This window comes from Paramormyrops kingsleyae, chromosome 10, assembly GCF_048594095.1.
Source record: "Paramormyrops kingsleyae isolate MSU_618 chromosome 10, PKINGS_0.4, whole genome shotgun sequence".
NCBI lineage: Eukaryota > Metazoa > Chordata > Actinopteri > Osteoglossiformes > Mormyridae > Paramormyrops > Paramormyrops kingsleyae.
In genome coordinates, this window is record NC_132806.1 from 11241127 (window position 1) to 11261563 (window position 20437).

Consider the following 20437-nt stretch of genomic DNA (forward strand, 5'->3'; position numbering starts at 1 on the left):
TTCTCTTTCTCTCCCCTGTATCTCTCTCTCGCTCTCACCCCTGTATCTCACTCCCTTTTTCTCTGTCTCTCCCCTGTATCTCTCTCTCGTTCTCACCCCTGTATCTCACTCCCTTTTTCTCTTTCTCTCCCCTGTATCTCTCTCTCGCTCTCTCACCCCTGTATCTCACTCCCCTTTTCTCTTTCCCTGTCTCTCCCCTGTATCTCCCTCTCTCTCTGTCGGCATGTCTCCCTCTCTCTCTCACATTGGGGTTGGCCCGGGGGGGGTCAGACTGCATGCTATCTCGTCTTCCGCCCTCTCCGCTATAAATCCTGCGGCTGTTAACTTGGCGACCCGTGCTTCATCTACAACGTCCAGATGCCCGCGCGGTAAAACTCGGCGTGTGGAACGGGCCGTAAAAAGCGAGCCTTTGAAGTGCAGCGCAGTAAAGTGCCATACTGGTCCTTTACGGCCATGAGGGATCCCCCCATTAAACATGCACGTGGAGCGGGGGCCGTGGCGTGTACGGGGGCCAGACCAACAGATGAAACCTGCACTGTCCTGGTCCCTGGGCAGGGAGTGCCGAAAGACTGGAGCCCAGGAAAAACAAACTCAAGCTCCGCCGTTTTTAACCGTAATCGCTTGCACTGGCCTCCCCCTGTGCCCGTCCGCATGAAACACCCTGAGAGATGGATCTCTCTGCTTTTAATTAGAACCCCACACGATTTTCATTGCTGCCCCACTGCCTTTGAATGTTATGCAATTCATCTCCCAGGAGCCCGGGCAAATAAAAACATGCCACCGGCAGCGGCTCTGGGGGGGGGCACCACGCCGCGTCACTTTACTGTGTCGCCGGTGCGTGGGGGGCTGGCTACTAGCGCCCAGGATTTCTGTGTGACCGTATTCTGCTGTTAAGATTTCCCAGGTGATGTTAGCTGACACTAAGACAGCACCCACCCAAATACACACACACCACCACATGCAGCCTTTAAGGGTCCCGGACGTCACTTGAGTCTCTGAAATATGACAGAACCCAGACTGGTCACGGAACGATGCACTGAATCTGGAGTTGGGCCTCCGAATTCATGTGTGTCGAATTTAAAGACAGAAATGCAACTCTAAAGAAAAGAAGAGGTCAAAAGAGACACGGGAATAATTTGTACTTTTTCAAAACTAGCAATTAATTTCAATCCCCATGTTGCAACTCATTGTACCAGCTGTTTCATTTTAGATCGATTGCTGGATTCTGATCACTTAATTTTTTTTGGACAGAGAAAATGACCAACGTATAAATTTTTACACGGTAAAGTGTGTGTTTACTGACAGCTACCAAGGAGTATGCCTACCCGAATCGCAAATGGCTGACAGCATGTCATGAGCAGCAAGACGCAGAGTCACTGTTCCAGCTGCTTTGGGCCAGGCCGGCTGAAAGGCCCAGACCACAATCAGATATCAGCGGGTCCCTGGGGAGCATCTGGCCGGCCACCAGAGGACGCTGTCGACGCATGACGCTGCCTGGCTCCCGTGATTTACCAAGTTTGTCTTCAGGCATTCCAAGAGACAGCCAGTGAGGCAGGGGGCTTTCAGATGGGGGGGGGGTGTGCAGGGACACAGTCTGGCCTGCTGCCGGAGAGGCAGAAATGGCGGACACACACACACACACACAGCTTCACATGCACATACTGAAACACAGAAATGGACACAACCTCACACACAGATATGCACACACAGGTTTGTAATTATATCTTTATGGGGACTCTCCATTCATTTCTACGGGGAAAACTCTAATAACAACATGATGACCTTAACCCCTACCCAGCCCTAACCTTATCCATAAGTAACCAAACTAAATACTAGATTTTTGGCATTTTTAATTTTTTCATTGCATTCACAGATTTTTGTGGGGACCTGAAAAATGGTCCCCACAACACCAAAAAAACAGGTTTTTATTACATTGTGGGAGACAGCTTGGCAATGTTTGGTCCCCACTATGTAATATAAACCTAGTCCACACACACACACACACACACACACACGCACGCACACACACACACTCACAGTAGAAGGAAGCACCCTTTATCACCAGACGGTGAGTACAAAGAGGAGATTAGGCTGCCACACCAAACCAGCCACCTTCCACTGCAGCTGAGCTGATAACCCAGTGACAAACACTAACCCCCCCTCCCACCCCACCCCACCAAGGAGCCCCACCTGGCCACTCACCCGTCGTGTGACAGCTACACTTGCAGCGAGGCACCAGTCAGATCCCGAGTCTGCTGTCATTCTTCCCTGCCCCTCCTACGGCTATGCCCCCAGTCCCCCGGCAGGGCGAGGGGGGTCGGCAGCGCCAGCCTTCCCAGTGAACCGAACGCACCCGTTTTTGTTGCTCTCCAAAATCCCAGTGCTGTGTGTAGGCAGCCAAGGTCACTGAGCTCAGCACACAGCCGCTGAACACAAAAACATAAACGCAAAAAGGTGCAGCTCCTGGGAATATCGCTTCACCTTCCCTTTGACCGCGCTTTGTGGTGACTTTCTGCATGAAACGAAACATCACACCCGACACACAAAACAGGTCAGTGTAAGCATGAGAACACAGGAACCCGCTGAGATAATGAGCATAGGCGTATAGGAAAGGAGAGGCTAGCTGTGCTAATGAGCATAAGCATATATAGATGAGGAAGATAACTGTGCTAATGAGCATAAGCATATATAGATGAGGAAGATAACTGTGCTAATGAGCATAAGCATATATAGATGAGGAAGATAGCTGTGCTAATGAGCATAAGCGTATATGAATGCGGAAGCTAGCTCTGCTAATGAGCTAATAGATGAATGAAGGAGCTAGCTTTGGTACTGTGCATAAGCACATGTAAATGTGAAGCTAGCTATGCTAATGAGCATAAACATATATGGACATAACTGTGATAATGAGCACAAGCTAATGCAAACATGCTAATAAGTAAAAAAAATATATGAATGAAGAGGCCAGCTGTGCTAATGAGTATTTAAATATATGAATATAAAAGCTAGCGATGCTATAAAAATATATGGACATAGGACCTAACTGCAGGGTGGCCAACTCTGGTCAGCTGGCTGGAGTCAGATTTTCAGGACATTTACATGTATGCAACAGTTTTATTGCCTTATATATAATGAGTAGGGTTTGCAAACTACTCCGACACTTTTGATGTAGCTAATTTTAGGTTTATAGTGGAATAATAGATAGATTTGCCGTAAGATTTTTTTTGTGTGCGCATGAGAGTCTAAAAGTGTGAGTGTCACGCCAGATGTGTGAGAGCTGACAACCCTGAGACTGTGATAATGAATACAAACAAATGCAAATATGCTAACAAACAGTAGCATATAAGAATGAAGAATCTACCTGTGCTAATGAGTAAAAGCTAATACAAATATGCTATGACCATAAATAAATGTGGAAGCTGGCTGTGCCAATCAGTATAAGCAAATAGAAATGCAGAAGCTAATTGTGCTAAATAGCCTATCCTTATATATAAATGTAGGAGCTAGCTATGCTAACAAGCATAAGCATACATGAATGTAGAAGCTTTGTGCTAATAAGTAAAAGCACGCATGAATACTGAGGATAGCTGTGCTAATGAGTATGAGACACAGGAATGCAGAAGCTAGCTATGCTAATGGTGTTTGTGTCGAGGAAGCACACATTAGGCAAATGGACTAGCAGCAGGGGTAGAGTGAGCGGGCCTCCTGACATCCACACGCTGCCCGCCGCTCTCTGTCTCACTCCCTCTCGACACTCCATTAACTCCCGCAGTTGTGGCTGGCCTGCGGCTGCACCATGGCTGCGCCGTACAGGCGCGTGATACAGGGATTTGCAGTAAATCCACTGTTCCTGGGGGTCCCCTCCGCCTGCACTTATCACCGCTTTTCAGCCATCGATGTGCTGCCCATTGGGAGCCAGGGGGCAGCAATGTGCCACACGGGCCCTCGACAGAAGTGAGAGGGGCCCCTGACCCAGGAGGTCGAGGGGGTCACTTAGCATGTGACGCGCTAGGGTAGCATGCTTCCTTTGAGCTGAGTCCCCGGTAGCTCCGGGGCGGCAGCCCCCCCCGTGATGAAGAGGATAATGGCTTTCATGAGCTGCCGGGCACGAGACAGAGCGTCGCCAGACGCCGGCGAGCGCGCCGCTCAAGTCGCCGTGATAAACGAGCGTAATATTTCACAGCTTACTGTAATCCTTCGCTCTATCGGCGGCATCGCTGATTTTAATTAATCAAGTTTCTCACTCGTGTATTTCCCGGTGGGGAAAAAATTTGCACATGCAAAAAAAAAAAAGCATGCATCAGATATTAATGCTGAGGGTGGATAAAGTAAAAAAAGATAGCAAGGATTTATAAATAGGGACCGGAGAATAACAACTCCCTCTCTGGTTTTCCTGTGACAGACACCGATAAACAGCCTCCAGCCAGTTCTGAGATGGTTGTTTCAATTAGTGCACAGACACACGCAAGAGTCCCTACCACTCTCCTCTCCATAAAAAAAAAAGATAATACAATTTAGGTCTCCTGCTGTATGGAAACTCGTCCCCGGTTTCCATAGCAACCCACTGCTGGCCCAGACACTGCGATGAGGAGGAGCGGCCTCCAAGGACAGAGGCACAGGCGCTCCTACACAAAGCCGGGGCCAATTACGGCTGCTCCCAGCATGCCGGGGGTTAAGCTCACCAATCGTGTCGCAGAATGCAAATGAGGCCCAAGTCACATTGGCTCCAGATGAGGAACATGGCCAGATAGAGAGCTAAGTAAACACAGTGAGGGTATGGGGGGGGGGGAACGGGGGGTGTCATACCCAAAAAAATCAGGAACACTGCGAATATTCAGCAGGGCACGTCCAGTCCAAGCATCGCCAAGCTAAGCCCTTCATCCAGATCTTAAATATCTCAACACATGTTATCGGAATTAGCCAGGGGTCCAGTCCATTACTGCTTCACGGGCCAGACGGGCGTCATAAATCGTCAGAGAAACAGGCCGCTCCTCCACCCGTGGTCCAGCATGGCTCGCCAAGCCTGCCTGGGCTCCGCAAACAAAAATAAATCTTCACCCTGGATGTATGAACCTGCAAAAATGCAGGCACGGAATTCGAGATAAAAACAAAAGAAGCGTTCAAAGTTCCCACCCCCCCACTCCGCACGCTAGCGCACAGTCTAACCTCTTAACAAGTTAGTTTGCGGACTGACAGAGAGGTTGGATTGTCCCGTGGGGTTTAGCAGGATGCAGGTTTAACGGGGTGAGTGTTTCTCTGTTAGCTGTGCCCATACTGAGGACGCTAATGCTAACACTGATGCTAAATCAGACACTGTCCCTTTCAATCATTACTAATCGTATATCGATGCAGTGATGTGGCTCAAAGGATAGAAATTACTAATCCACCCCCCCAGCTAGATGGCAGCACTATTCAAAACGCAGTGAACATGATTGTGTGAAGAATATACATCAGGGAGACAGAGAACAGGGATCAGAGCACCAGAGGTCCCCTGGCAGCCCCCATGGGGGCAGGATTATGAGGGAGGGGTCGGCTTCCAGAAGAAGGAGGGGCCTGTCGACATACTACCACAGGTAAACCAGCACGCTGTCTGCAGAGTGTATGGTAATATAAAACCGTATATAAATATCTGACTCCCACTATCAACACACATATATATATATACATACATACATACACACACACACACACACACACACATCTACACAAGCCACTGCATTCACCTTTAAAATACTAACTAACACAGCTAACAAATTACTCCTCCTAGCACTTTACTGCTAAATGTTTTGAAATGCAGATTCGCAGTCCCTCCGTCACGCTGCAAGAGCGTCCTACAAAAACATGCTTTTAGGGTGTAGAAGAGCCCAGCAATTAAATCCAGCCACGGTTACTGTTGTCTGATGTAAGCAGTCAGGACTCTGTATCGGGGGAGGATGGGGGTCCACATAATTATCTACGACACCCTGTGGTCTGGCAGCTCGGACGAGTAATAGCTGAAATACGCCAACATCGCAAACTGGAACAACATAGGAGATGGATGAATAACCTCTTATTCAGTTCAGGGTCACGGCACACCTGGAGCATATCCCAGCATGCACAGGGAAAGAGGCTCCCCAGCACTTCAGGGGGGACACACACGTACACCCTCAGAGGCGTCGGCCCATCTAAACAGTGCCTGCGGACCGTGAGAAGAGGCTGGAACACACAGAGAATGATGGGAGAGCGTAGATACCGCACACGCAGAGCCGGGCAGGGAATCAAACCCACAACCATGGAGGTGCGAGGCCACAGTGCTGCCCAGCGAGCCAGTATCCCACTCAAAACACCCGAAAACCAAGGGATAAATGAAAACAGGTGCTGGACCCGTGACCCCTATTACCCTGCGTGAGTGACAAACACAGGGGCGTCAGAGGGGACGCCGGAGACAGGCTTATGCCTCTCCAATCCCCGAAAACATTTCCTCCTTTTCTCAGTTGATTCCCCCCAGTTTGTGGAGTTAGATGCGTTATCTGTTGCCAAGCCTGGGTAACGCACAGCTGCACGTCCACCAGAAGCTGAATCAAATCACAAGGGGGGGGGGGGGGGGTTCGGCAATCAAACACGCAGACCCAGCCAGGCCACCTGGAACACGGAGTCTCTGAGTCAGCGGGTTATGGGGAGGCCAGGCCGGGGGGCTGGGGGTCATGCTGTGGACGGGGCCGCACACGCCTGATGCCGTGGGCCGGAGGGGCGGGGCCTCTGTGTGGGAGGCGGAGACATAACATAAATGAACAAATGAACAGGAACATCTGACTGAATACCCCCTCCCCACCACCCTGCTGTATTGCTAAATTTTCCAATCCTGGCCAAGGGGTGAAATAAAAATGTAAAAGCTTAACTGATTATTAGCTCGTTTGCTCTTATTGCACTTCTTAATCATGATGTTTAATGAATTTGACCACTTAAATCACTTTTATAGAAAGTTGCTGGGGGAGGGAGGAGGAGCGACAGCCTTTCTAGAAGTTTCTAACATGTTTATACTGTGCTGTCTGTCAGTGCTGAACACCAAAGATAAACATGAATACTGCTTATTTTCCCAAATGTTCTGTGACAGAAGTTGATTTCTTTTTGCCTTGTGGTGATCATATGACTGCCAGCGGATCATGTGACTGCCATATGATTTGCAGAGAAACACGCTGACAAGTATTTTCATTCTGTGGGTGAAAATGACAGTTCTTTAACCGCTAGGCCACCTGCTGGCTGGATCTGCAGTGTCCCGGCGCTGCAGACAGGAGAAGGTAACCTTGCGTGTTCTGCTCTGGGATAAACTGCAAGCGAGGCCTCGTCTGTCTGGGATCCTTCCCCAAGTGAAGCTCCGCAGCCTCTCGGCGCCTCAGCCAGCACGCTGATGGTCCTTCTGTTCCACACAGCAGGAGTTTACAGCAGATGCCTCTGTTTTTTAACCCCCTTTATTGTCTTTCTGTTTCATGTCTCATTCTGCCATTTTAAGAATCGGAAAGAGAGCCGCACACTTTCAGTAAGGCATCTCATGGACCCCAGATGCGAGCTGCAATGGGGGGGGGGGGCTTGGTGTAGATCACTGCGGCGACCGCAGCGTGTCTCACTCACGCTAACACCGCCGTGATCGCTGGGCCAGCCAAGGAGATGGGCTTCTCCCGCATGGATTAGCGGATTAAGCATGTCTTTGAGAGCAGCGCTGAGCACTGTGCCGCCATCGTTCTCCTCAGAAAGGATGTTTAGCAAAAGGCAAGCCTTCCCACCTCCCAGCACAGACACAACGCGGCGGCCCATTTCATACCTGATTCCGTACTCATTCATTTCTCGCACATTTTACATCTGGCTGGATATCCGCCACAAATGTGATTATGGTAGTGATGGAACAACAGCAATTACAAGTGCAGGAGTCGAACCTCTGACCTCCAGGTCACAGATCCTTAATCATGGCCTTGCTGGTGGCTTAATAATACGAGGTACTAACGGCTGTCCCCCAGGGAGACTCAAAGCAAGCATGTTGGGGGGGGGGGGCGGCTGTGGACAACAATCAGCCTCGCGCTTCCAACCAAGCCTGACCAGCATTCCAGAAGTTCACCTCTGAACATAGCGCCGTCAACACCCTCACAGGTTGCTGGGTTGGGATGACGCCTCTCTTTCCAGGACATTCCAGTCGAGCTCTGTTATGATGTTGCATTGCGACCGACAAGCTGAGGACGATAAACCCGCTTCCCTAACGCTACCAGCGCACACGTGTCCGGGGGAGTGGTAATGACTCACGGCTGGGGGATCTCCCAGCAGTCAGGAATGAATGATATTCAGTCAGGTTTTGCGGAAGGTTCCCTTACAGCCAGGCTGAAACCCTCGAAGGACCCGGTGGGGAGAGAGGCCCGTCACACCCAGATCTGACACCCCAACGTGAAATTTTGGTGTGAAAACCCAGAATCTGCTGCCTGAGTGAAAGGCTGTTCTGTTTGCACCGGACACGAGGGACATTCTGTTAGACCGCTGAAGAACGCGGGTCGGATCAGCAACGCTGCGTGAGTCAAGGTCCCGGGACGTCGCCGTGGAAACGGCAACCAGTCAGTCACTTTTCCCGCCCTGTCAGTCTGAAGCGCGGCAGCCAACATCCCATAGTAATTAGAGCCCAGCACACGGCGTGCCTGTGTTTAGCACGTATAAATTACCGGGGCACACATGCATAGTTGGAGCTGATTGATTTTCCAATAAAATCGCCATTATCAAAACAATAAAGGAGTGATTCGCCTTATTTTCCATTACGGCGCCGCCTGGAGATGGCTGACAGTTAACGGCAGTGTGGGGGGGGGAGCCTGCCTGCCCCCCACACCAGCGTTAACTGTCAGCCTGGGGTGACCCTGCAACATTTGCCCCCGCTGTCTTCGGGCCTGAAAGATGACAGAAATGCTCTCATGTTGGCCAGTAGACCAGGACAGCAGGTTCACGCCGTGTTTAGACAGACAGGACATCCTGAACGGTACTCGTCAGCAGCTTAACACTGAACATCTGCATTGTCTCAATATCAAGAACACTGTTTCATATGAAACATACTCTAGAATGTACAAATAGAATGATTTTAACCAGTGAGTACATACACATATGCCTGTACATCTATCCATGTATACATCCTTCCATCCATCCATCCATCTTCCAACTTCCTGCTTATGGAGGGCTTGGAGACAATCCCAGGCAGCAAAGAGCACAAGGCTGGCATGCCACTCTATCACAAGGCACAATACCTGCACCCTTCTTCTATTCTCAGATTCTTCACTTGTCTTACTTGTGTAACCTTTGGCCTGTTGTTTCCCAAAAACCAGCTTCCTGGAGCTTGCTACATAATGAGACCTATTATATTCTTCCACACCTGAGCTAATTAGCACCGCACTGTGATTGGCCTGTGTGAGAGCCATAAACGTCAGGCAGCAAAGAATCGTGGAACCTTGGAGGTCCAGCTACCTGGAATGGCAGTGGGGAAAATGAAGAGGGGATTGTAAATGAAACTGAAGGGGGGGGGGGGGGGGTGACCTCATACTTGCACATAAATCTATATAAAGACACCCCAAGCACATATATAATATGTGTGGCATAGGCCCATAGTATAATACAGATAAATATAATATGACATAACTATAATAATTTTCCTGCACCCCAGCCTATGTAAGGATGTATCCTCCAATAGCGGACTCCAGCTGAGCTCCAAGGCATCCCGTCGCTATGGCGAAACGCCAGCGTGGAGCATCCCTTGCGCTGCAGGCGACCGCCAGGCCTGCTTCCTGTTCTCGCGCTGCATGAACGCTGCAGCTACCCCCCCCCCCCACCCACTCCGCACCCCCCCCGCGTGTCCGTCCCTCAACCTCGCTCAGCAAGGGCACGAACAGCGGGACTCCAAACAAAGTGTGTTCTTAATTATGTCAGCACCGAGCTGGAAATAGGTCTTAGTCATCAGGTGACAGGGGCGTGCACTGCCCAGAAAGGCCGCTCCGAGACGTCAGCGCCGGAATGTTCCGCTTCCGCCCTGATCTCCGTGGCCTGTTGCTATTCGTCTGGCCAGCCCTGTGACATCAGTGACCTGGACTGTGACGGGGGAGACACCATGGACAAATGAAAAAGGAAACTTGTTAATTACCACCTTGTCTGAGGTGTGTCGGGGGGGGGTGGGGGGTTGATTTAGGCATGTGTCACAGGTAAAGCTCATGCGTTCCCAGGGCTGGGTTAATCTGGACCACGCCACAGCGTGAGGATCCCACCCCCAGCCCCCACACCCTGACCCCCCCTCACCCACCTGCCCGTGTGGGGGTGTCTCCCCCCAGAGGTCTGCAAGGCCCATGGAAAACAACCCCTTCAGCACAACAGGTCCCAGAGAGGGCCCCCTCGTTATTAAATACCATAGCCCCCAGGCCAAAACGCGCAATGCGGAAACTCGCAGAGACAGGAGGACATGACCGGCGAGACTGATCTCAGCTCAAGGTTTTGTGGTGTAGAGATGACCACCTCACCCAGCTTTTGTGCCGTGGAAACTGGCTCACTCTCCTCAAGAAGAGCGGTGAAGCAGCAGGTCTGAGGCCGTGAGATTTATGAACCGGGGAGCTGGGTTATGGCGAGGACAGTGCCTGTAAAATATATAATTAAGAACATTCTCCCCGCGGCCCTAACGGCTTTTGATAACAAATGAATTAATGAAGCCGTAAAGGACGGCACAAGTGGATTGGCGAGAGGCAGAAAGCGAGAGAGAGAGCTGGAACGCAGAGTAGAGACACGGCGGCAGATTAGGGCTTAATGGCTGCGGAACGGCAGTAATGTGGCCATTGCTGCCATCCGCTCGGACCGCAGCACATCCATCTGAGTCACATCATGGTGAAGTGGGCCGGACGCCGGGAACTCCTGAAGGAATCGGGGGAAATCAATAACGGGGAAAAAAATAATCATCTGGATTACCGCCGTGGGAATCGCCAAATCGGAAAGTGGCAGCGGTCTGGAGGGTAACCGTGGAAACGCGGACAAATTCACACGTTACAAAAACAACAAAAAAATCTGGACATCGATGGGACGCCACTCGGACTTTGAGCAAAAAGTCTGTCATGTGTGAGGGCATTCTGGGTACTGTGAGGGCATTCTGGGTACTTTCTGAGCCGCAGCCTTCCAACACGGCCCACAGGCCAGCTGCTCCTGGGCCATGTCCCAAACCCCTCGCCGACGCCGGGGCCCCTGCCTCCTGCAGGACTCTGAGCTGATTTTACAGGCAGGCAGAGTTGTCCTCTCTGGACAGAGGACCCCAAGGACCCCAGGGGCATGACGAAGAGCAAGACCACAGGGCAGGCGAATGTGGTGATGTCACAGCTGAAGGCAGATGTGTTTCTTGGTGGTGAATCGTGTAAGCCCCTCGCGTCTTAAACGCCAGGGTTATCTTTTCTCCTTTTCTTTCCAAATAAGGATAACACCACCTGGGAGGCCAGACGTTAATATTAACACTGGCTAACATGGACTCCCCACCCCGTCCAAAGGAAAGGAGGACAGCGAGGAAGTGTGATGGCCAAGAGAAAAGGGGTCGTTTTCATAGACCAAAGATTATGGGTTCAAACCCTGTCTGTGCTCTGAAACTAAGGGTCATCATGTTAAGGGGCACTGTGTCCATTATCAGAAGGTCACCAGTTCAAATCCTGGGGTTAACAGAGTAGATGTCAACATTGGTCCCCTAAGCAGGGCCCTTACTCTCCATTTAGTAGAGGGTCTGGTTGACCCTGCTTTCTCAAATGTATGTTGAGAAATGGCTGTGTGTAAGTCTTGGTGATGATGCATCTGAATGTGATCTGGGGTGGGGCACCGATTGTCACAGCTTCAGTGGATCCTGGAAGCAAAAGAGCAGCATCACACTGATGGTGGCATAAGCCCAATCTAAATCCATGGACTGGTCTGGGAGCTTAAAATCCCCAAAGGAAAAGTGCATCTGTCCCCCTCCTGCATTGGAACCCCCGCTTCATGGAATTTAAGCCTCACCCATCTTCATGAGCACGGCCAAATTCAATCAGCACTCTCCATCTTGCATCGCAACAAAACTTTCTTTCCTGGAAGTAATTTGGCTCTCAGGACGCGACGTCGCAGCGTGAGCGGCGCTGCCCCAGCCCCGTGCCCCCCTCCCCCCTCCTGGTTCAGCCGGCGTGCCGTTCCTGTTGCTGTATGAAGTCCTCCGAGGACGTTATCGCCGCCGCTAAATGGTTTGTCAATTTATTCTCCACAAGTTCGTCCCTGAGAAGATTACCGCCAAACCCGGCTTCTGCAAATATCGTTTGGCGCGGGAAACGACAGATGGGGGGGGGGGTGGGGGTTGTGTATTTCAGAAAACGTGCCGGCCGGGGGTCCCAGGTGGTGCAGCTCGCTCCCTCCCTCCCTCCATCCCTCGCTCTCTCTCTCCCTCTCGCTTTTGCTCTGTATGCTCGTTCCCCACACGCTCATTAAAAACCGCAGCCATCCTGGGAATTCCGTGCGGTGTTGTCCATAAACACCCGGATCCGGGGTGTCTACAGGGGCTGGGCCACAGGGGCTAATGATAAAGTTGCCCCCCTTTATGAATTATGGCCCATCTTATGCCCCCCCCCCATCCTGGATTTCCCCCTCCCCCAGCTATGCCTCTCCACGGCGACTCGCTGTTGTCGTGCCTTAGCATCGTTGAGCCCCATCCTGCTTTCCTGTTCTCTTCTCCCATCAAATATCTTGCCCCCCCCCCCAAACCTTAGTCACCCTGGGCTGACAGCTGTCATACGACCCCCCCCCCCCCGCTGCCGTGGCGTGCGTGTGTGCATGCCCCCCCTTATCTCCCTGCCGCGTACGGTAGCATCCCGCTCGCCGGCGAGGCTTATCGAGAGCCGCCGTCCTCTGTGACACCCAGCTGCCCGTCGCCGCCTTCCTTCTATCGACTCGCGTTTTAACGCATCATCCTTAAACCCAACCCGCCCCCCCCCCCCATCCCCGCCATGCCCACCATGACAGCCAGGCTACTGGAACGCTTAGCAACCAATCCTAGGAGTGGGCTGTCTGCTGCACCTTTAAGGTATTGGAACCCAAATTAAAGATCAAATCGAGTAAAACTAGGTCTTCATGCCACCTCAGCTGAGTCATCATTGTAATAATAACAATAATAACAACAACAACAACAACAATAATAATAATAATGATGATGATGATGATGATAACATTCCACACCATCATCTTCATCTTCACCTAGATAGGGCCAGCCCACCCCCCTGCCCCTGCCACACTCCCCCACAGAGGGGCCAGATCCGCAGCCGCTCTGCTGCAGAGGCGCGAGGCTGTTATCCTTTTGCCGCGGTCCGATAAGATCTGTGACGGCTTAATGGTGGGGGCTCCCGAGATAAGAGTGTGGGAAGTGGGAGGGAAGCCACCCCAACACACACACACACACACACACACACACACGTACTGCAAGCAAGGTTTGGCAATAATGAACCTTTTGTTGATAATCAGCTCCTATTGTGGGCCCCGTTAACCGACTAGCCGTCATTAGCACCTGAGAACGACAGACAGACAGATGCTGTAAAGCTACAGAGTAAACATCCGTAATATCACTTTAAAATCCCATCTACACCATGCCTTCATCCATCATCATCATCATCATTACAGGCAGCATTTATTTAATTTGACTTACAGTACAAGAGGGTTTGTGAAACAGACTTACATCAGTTGAGAACTGCCTGTATCATTATGTATATTATTATTGTTATTATCATTATTGTTGTTGTTGGGTGACATACACCTGCACCCCCAGTTACTGTCACATGCTATGGACCCCTTGGGTGCAGCAGCGTAAGACGGATCATATTTGTATCATATCTCAAAGAACAGATCCCTTGAAAGGATCGCAATTTCCAACAGCTTATAAAGAGATCAGTCATGAAAGGCCAGTCGGGGGGAGGACTGATGTTCTGTGCACAGCGATGAGGGCAGGCGCTGTGTGAGTGGGAGAGGGGGGATTGTGACCCCCCCCCCCCCCCATCAGCTTGAGTCATTCATTCACCCCTTCGCAGGTTGATTGCAGCATCGACGACAAAGCGCACAAACATGATTTACACTCACTTCATTTTACACGCCACGATAAATGGCAATAATAGCTAGCAGGCGGAACGCCAGGGATTTCGGGTATGGCGGGAATGGCGGGAATGGCGGGAATGACATTCCGGCATGGAGAAGCGAATTACTGCGCAGCTGCTAAACTCCATGGCGGGGAATTATTAAACAGGGAATGGCAAACATCCGGTTTAAAAAGGGCCTGTCAGTCTGTTACAGAAGATAGAGGGGGAGGATGGGGTGGGGGGGTGCCAAAACACCCACCCCGGTGCAGGACCGTCCGATTAACGCCAGATAAAAGCCGAGTGCAGAGATTAACCCAGTAACTCTAATGGCTGCTTCTCCGAATGACGACTGAACGACACAGATGCTGTGACTGCATGACGACATCAGGCCATGCAGGTTATCAGCCATCCCGGGTGAGGATGGGGGGGCGGGTCCAGGTTCCCCACGCAATTCTGTGAAGGATGTGGGCCACCCTGCCGGGGGGGGGCGGGGATCGCGTCTCGGCCTGTAAATCGAAGTAGCTTAGCGGGTATTAGCTGAGCCGCGCTGGGTGACAAAGGCGAGGGCCACTGTTTGGTTCCCACGCCGACACGTACTGGGCCACGCCACAGTGGGACAGGCCTGGCGTACAGATTCGCCAAATGGCACCATAGCGGGTCGGTGGTACCAAACTCAGCTGACCCAGGCCTCCCCCGACCCGGTGGGCTGTGTGACAGGCTGGACCCGGCCAGCAGCCGGGACTCCGTCTGGCCCGCTCGGCCGATCTCCCCGTCTGGCCCGCCTCCCTATCCTTTGGGCGATTGCCGCAGCCTTCGTTAGCCGCGTGCTAATTAGCACTCTGCCGGGGGTGGGGGGGCTGGAGTGGAGGCATGCCTGGCCTAGTGATGGTGCCACTTGGCCGTCCTATGCCCTGCCTTCTCTCTGTCCCTGCAGAATATCTGGCCCTTGGAGGGGGGGTATGCAGGCTGGAGGCCTGTGCTCATACATTAATTTAATTATGGAGTCTCCTATCTGCAGGACCTTTATACTTCATCTGAACAGACTGGCAGCAACTGACTGTGGCCAGCAGGGGGCGAAGTGGTGGAGGGGAATTTTGAAAACCAACAACAATAATAATAACAATAATAACAACAATAACGGCAGCACTAGTGAAGGCCGCCAGCCTCCTCCATGCACCATCAGGTAACGCTCACTGGTTACAGCATGCTGGAGCCTCAGGGCTCCTTTGGCGACAGGCTCAGCAGTACAGGTCTATGCCAGCTGGGGGGGGGGGAGGGTGGAGGCGTGGCTGTGCCAGTGGGCCTCCTTGGCAGTACCACCTCCTCATGCCAGCCATAAATGAGATTGGCATGCGCCACCTCTGGTGTGCCTCTCATTATGGCCCACCGCCCGTCCCCCCGCTGCATCGTGGGATACCCAGGAGCACAGGGCAAGCAGGCAGCCAATGTGCCGGCTTTGCTGCGTCCCGCAAGGAAGCCGAATCTGCGCGACCACATGGGCGGGACCGACAAATCACACAGAGCCGAGCCGGGCGGTGCTGTGCAGGTCACCCAAATCAGCGATCAGGGCCCCCCAGCCCTAGAGTCGCCCTGGGCGAGGGAGGGAGGCTGTTCTTCTTGCCCCGACCCCACCAGTACGGCCCTGTCTCATGTCAGGAGGCAGCACATGAACACGCAGGGCAGAGCGGAGTCCACAATAGTCCCATCGCTCCGGCGTTGCGGTTTCACACATTTCCCCGGCAAATAGCAGCAAATTATCCAGGGAGAAAATCTGTACGGAGCACCGTGAGTTAGGAACAAAGCCGGTGGTCGGCGAGATGCCCGCAGGATCCTTCTAGAACAACTGCATGGTGAGTGTTACCATGACTGGCCGCCTCAGCATGGGAAGCCCCATCGGCGACGACTGGAAAGGGGCATTCGGTGTGGGCTAATCAGCCTCCTGAGAAAGTCCTGCCCGTGTGTGTGTATGGGCGCCGATGTGCCCAAGCCTGTTACACACGCTGTTACATCGCCATGTGCTGCGCTTGGCTGCAGCCCAAGTGGCGGGGGTGCAAACGCACGCATCACTGTGCCTTTGTGAGCGGACGCAGCGTCTCACGGTAACGCGCATGGCAATATCTCGTCATTTGGCCCCACACAGACCCTCATGCATCCACACAAAAGGCCTGTCTTCATCGGAATATTTTTTAAAAGGCCACATAAAATTCAGGGTTTTTATTGGCTGTGGAGAGAGTGTAAAAAACGCAGCTGGACGGAGTCTCCGGCTCGCCAAGACCGCGGCCCAGCCCCCAGACCCCGGTGAGCTTACACGTACAAATGGTCCCTTTCTCCACACGGGGGGCTCGTTGTGCGAGCAGCTGAATCTCCCCTCACTGTGAAACCTGATTTGATGTGATTAAACTTCACACTTGTTCTACGTAACGCATCATGTATTTAATCAAATCAGAATCAATAGCGAGCGGCCCTTAACTTAAACAGAAAGCCTGGTATCGCGTTACGTTCACAAACTGGGCAGAGAGAACAGGGCAATATGGCAGCCTGCCTTACTAATCAGAAATTAAACACATTTCAGATCAGTGCAGATATATGAAATGATACAGTTATTTGACCACTCAGCCATTAAGTGACCCGGTGTTAAAGGAATCGATGTGCTTCACCATTGGGATATGAATTGTGATCAAACACACCAGCGAATCCAAACTTAAGTGCACCCCATTCCGAAGCTCAATATTAATTGGCCTCACCGTGACAGTGAAGATGTGACCAGCTGCCTAATGACTGAACCCCCCCTCCCCCCTGGAAGGACACCCCTGAAATGAATACATTGCAACAGGCAATAGACCCTACTGCCACCAACCAAACAGTAGATCTTCGCAGTCATAGAGCGAGAAAGAGAGACAGAGGTCATGACCCAAACGTGGATGGCTACCTGAAGCACAAACAGAATTCTGGGTAACCTGAGATGTGACCTTTGGCAGGGAGCAGAGTAAGATGCCCTGACTCGCTATCTGATAACGGCTGCCTGCCAACATTCAGGACAAGCCCAGACGGGGAAATGTTGGGTCAAGGTCCTGTTAGCAAACAAATTAGCCTGCATCCAGAACCAAGATGAACCCCAAAACGGGCCTGCAGGTCCGGCCGTCCTGTTGGGTTGCTGCACGAGGCGCTCAAGCAAAACGGCCCCAGAAACACGCAGAGGTCCGCAGAGTGTCAGCTGGTAAACAGGCATGTTTTATTAAAACATCTGGAGACAAGTCTTTTTCTAAGTACCAGACAGCAGAAAGAGTCCTGAGACAATTAACAGGCTACATAAGTGACCCCCGCGAAGAATAGAACAAACGGAATGGTCCAGCCGCCAGGCGAGAAGGCAGCCTGGGCCGCTCGCCGGGGTCCGATTGGCTACGGGGCCACATCGCGGCGCCATACAGAGCCTCCTGGGAAACGCTGGCGATGACACAGCGGCGGTAAACAGTCAGCGTACAGCCCGAGCGTGACACTGGGTGGAGCAGAGAGGCAGGGGGGTGGGGGGCACGGGTAAGAGGCAGAGAGCAGAGGGAGGTGGAGACGAATGGAAAAAAAAAGGAGAGCAAAGCAGCACAGGCAGAGAGCACAGCAAGTATCAGAGGCAGAGGGAGGGAGAGAAAGAGAGAGAGAGGGAGAGAGAGAGAGAGAGAGAGAGAGAGAGAGTGGGGGGGGGGGGGAGCACGTGGCACCAAGGAAAAACAAGGCAGTACTGGAGACACAGCGACGTGACGCAGGCTTCAGACCCGATGCTCTGCCCCCCCCCCTCCCCACATCCCCCCCCCAGAGCTAACGTAGCCTAGTGCTATTGATCTGGGTGGGACGGAGGACACAGAGTACAGGGCACACAGCTGTGCGTTCACCAGTATGGACTCAAAAGCCGCGTCAAAGCCGTTTGATCTGCATAAGGCAATGCCTCGGTAATCCAGTAACTAATGTGTTGTATTATTCATACTTAGAGCAGTAGCAGTAGTAAATACAGTAATTACCGGTTGTCAGTAATATCATAGATGGTAATGTCACAGTTATTATCACAGATATATAGAAGGTGGCCCGCACACACATACAGGGCCTGCACAGAGCAGAACACAAACAGTCCCCACAACTGTCCTTCGCATATCTCGCCACATGGTGGCGCTACTTCGTAGCCTATTAGCAGCGGTTCGGGCTTTTGTTGTATGCTTTCCACTTGAATTAGGGCAAACAGAGATTAATATCTCAATATATAAACAAGCATAACATTCCTTTGCGATGCTCAGTTCGGCCAGTCCCGGAAGCGCACGGTCTACACGCAAATGATAAAATGAAAAATATAAAAACTCCGCCAGTCTATGAGAAACTAACCAGATGGAGAAATGAGTACCTGGGGAACATGAATAAAGCCCGAAATTACAGCCACTTCGACTCATATGTGCCCTCTTTATCAATAAGAAAAAAAACACAAAACAAATATTTACTTTCTAGTAGTGGCATGATCAATTATGCAGGAGAAATAATTATACTCATAAATTATTAGCGATGAGTAAACAAGTTTACAAAGATGACAGTTGAGCGTCGGCCCCTGTAATGATTAGTTGCACGGATATTTTTTGTCATCATATCAGACATTGTTATTAATATTATTGCTATTTAATACTATGACAGTATGGGTGATGAAGACCGTGAAATTATAGAAACCTATATGATTTAACGGTGTAACAACTTGTATTGAAACAACGCCGCTACAAAGTTGCTCTCTCCGTATATGATAATAATAAATGTATGCAATAATAAGAAACACACTGGCGTTTTGGTTACGAATTAACATTAAAGCCAATTAAATGCATGTGATAAAAAACACTGGCGTTTTTATTACGAATTAACATTAACTGTGTTAAATGCATGCGGTTAAAAGGCGTCAGGAAAGGCACACGGAACCGCAACCCGGTTAAAGTTAACCAGCCGGCGACATCGCCCCGCATCTGGGACCATCCCGGGCAGCGTCGGCTCCCCGCTACCGGCTCCCCGCTCCCGGCTACCGGCTACGCGGGTACGGCGCCGCGGTCCGGGCTGTCATGCCGTGAGCACCGGCGCGGCGCAGCCCCGCTTGCACGACAAAGACGCATGAAACGCGGATTTTAAATAAAAAATAAAAGCAAACGTATTACGCGCATCTAAGATAATAAGACAGTATAACACATACCACTGCTGCTCCAGCTCCCAGTCCCTAAAGAAGTCAAACTCGAATAGGTCCATAGCTGAGGAGCCGCTGCCCGCACGCAGCGACCGTGGCTTCCCGCACACTGTACCCCGCCGTACTGTACGTGCTCCGCCGAGCCGAGCCGAGCCGACACACGGCCCCCGCCCCCCGCCACCGCCGCCCACCCGCCGCCTGCCCCGCGTCTCGGCGAAGGCGGAGCTGGGCCAGGCAAGGGTGTGGAGGGGGGGGGCGGCTTATCATATTTAAATAGGCGGAATAACGGTACACCTTCGCCCCCCCCCGCGGCGCCCCCCTGCTGTCAAGATCAGCTGGGCCGAGCCATTGCGGCTGCTGTGCGCCACATAGATAATAGCGAAGGAGGCTTTATTGCGGGGTAGGGCAGAGGATGGGGCGCCGGGCATTTCCCTGACGGGACCCAGCTTCTGTCTGAACATATTTCTCCCAAGGAGCATCGGGCTGACAAACGCTGCTCCTTATATATACATTCATATGTGAGGTTTGTTTGTATGCCAGCGTCCTCCCTGTCAGCAGAGGGTGTCTCAGCCCCGCAGGGAAACCCGCACACAGCGCTCTGTCCGCCAGCCTCGGAAACCTCCAACGGCACCGCCGTGCTTCCCTGAGCTCCCGGCGGGCGCCAAGCGCATCTGCCCACCCGGGTCCCGTCATTCCGGCGAACAGTCACATGGAGGGGGGCTGTTGACGTGAGACAGCGACGCCGACCGCTGGTTCCCGGGCAGCATGTGACCTCTCCGAAGAAAGCTTGCGTGTGTAGGTCCTCGAGTGGTAACGGGGGGGGGGGGGGTATGGGTGACGCAGCCGTTTATCTGACTGGCCCTCCCGTGCTGTGTTCCGGATCCGCTTCCTGCCAGGCCAATCTCACCTGTCCTCGGTGTGCTCGCCCTGTCCCCCAGCATAATGTACTGTTTATGTCCACATATACTGTATATTTTGAAGCACACTCAGTGATGCAGTTACACTTGTTGGCCCCTAGGGGAACCACCTCCTACCTTTCTACACAGCGTAACAAGGATGTGAGCCAGTACCTTATTTATGATGCCAGTCGTACGACATCACCATCATCATCTTTTTTTAAAATTCAATTTACATGCCGCTTGACAAACAT

General features: G+C 51.9%; 1 protein-coding gene across 3 annotated transcripts in view; it reads right to left on the reverse strand.

The window, feature by feature from the left end:
• aff2 (AF4/FMR2 family, member 2) overlaps positions 1-19429 on the reverse strand; it is a 119292-nt gene extending 99863 nt beyond the window's left edge. For 2 of the 3 annotated variants that reach the window (XM_023819909.2, XM_023819908.2), the window contains exon 1: positions 19297-19429. In XM_023819909.2, the coding sequence (XP_023675677.2) occupies positions 19297-19349 (53 nt within the window). In that variant the 5' untranslated portion in view covers positions 19350-19429. The remainder of the gene's footprint in view (positions 1-19296) is intronic. The other variant, XM_023819910.2, reaches the window with a different exon arrangement.
• Positions 19430-20437: the final 1008 nt, after the last annotated feature.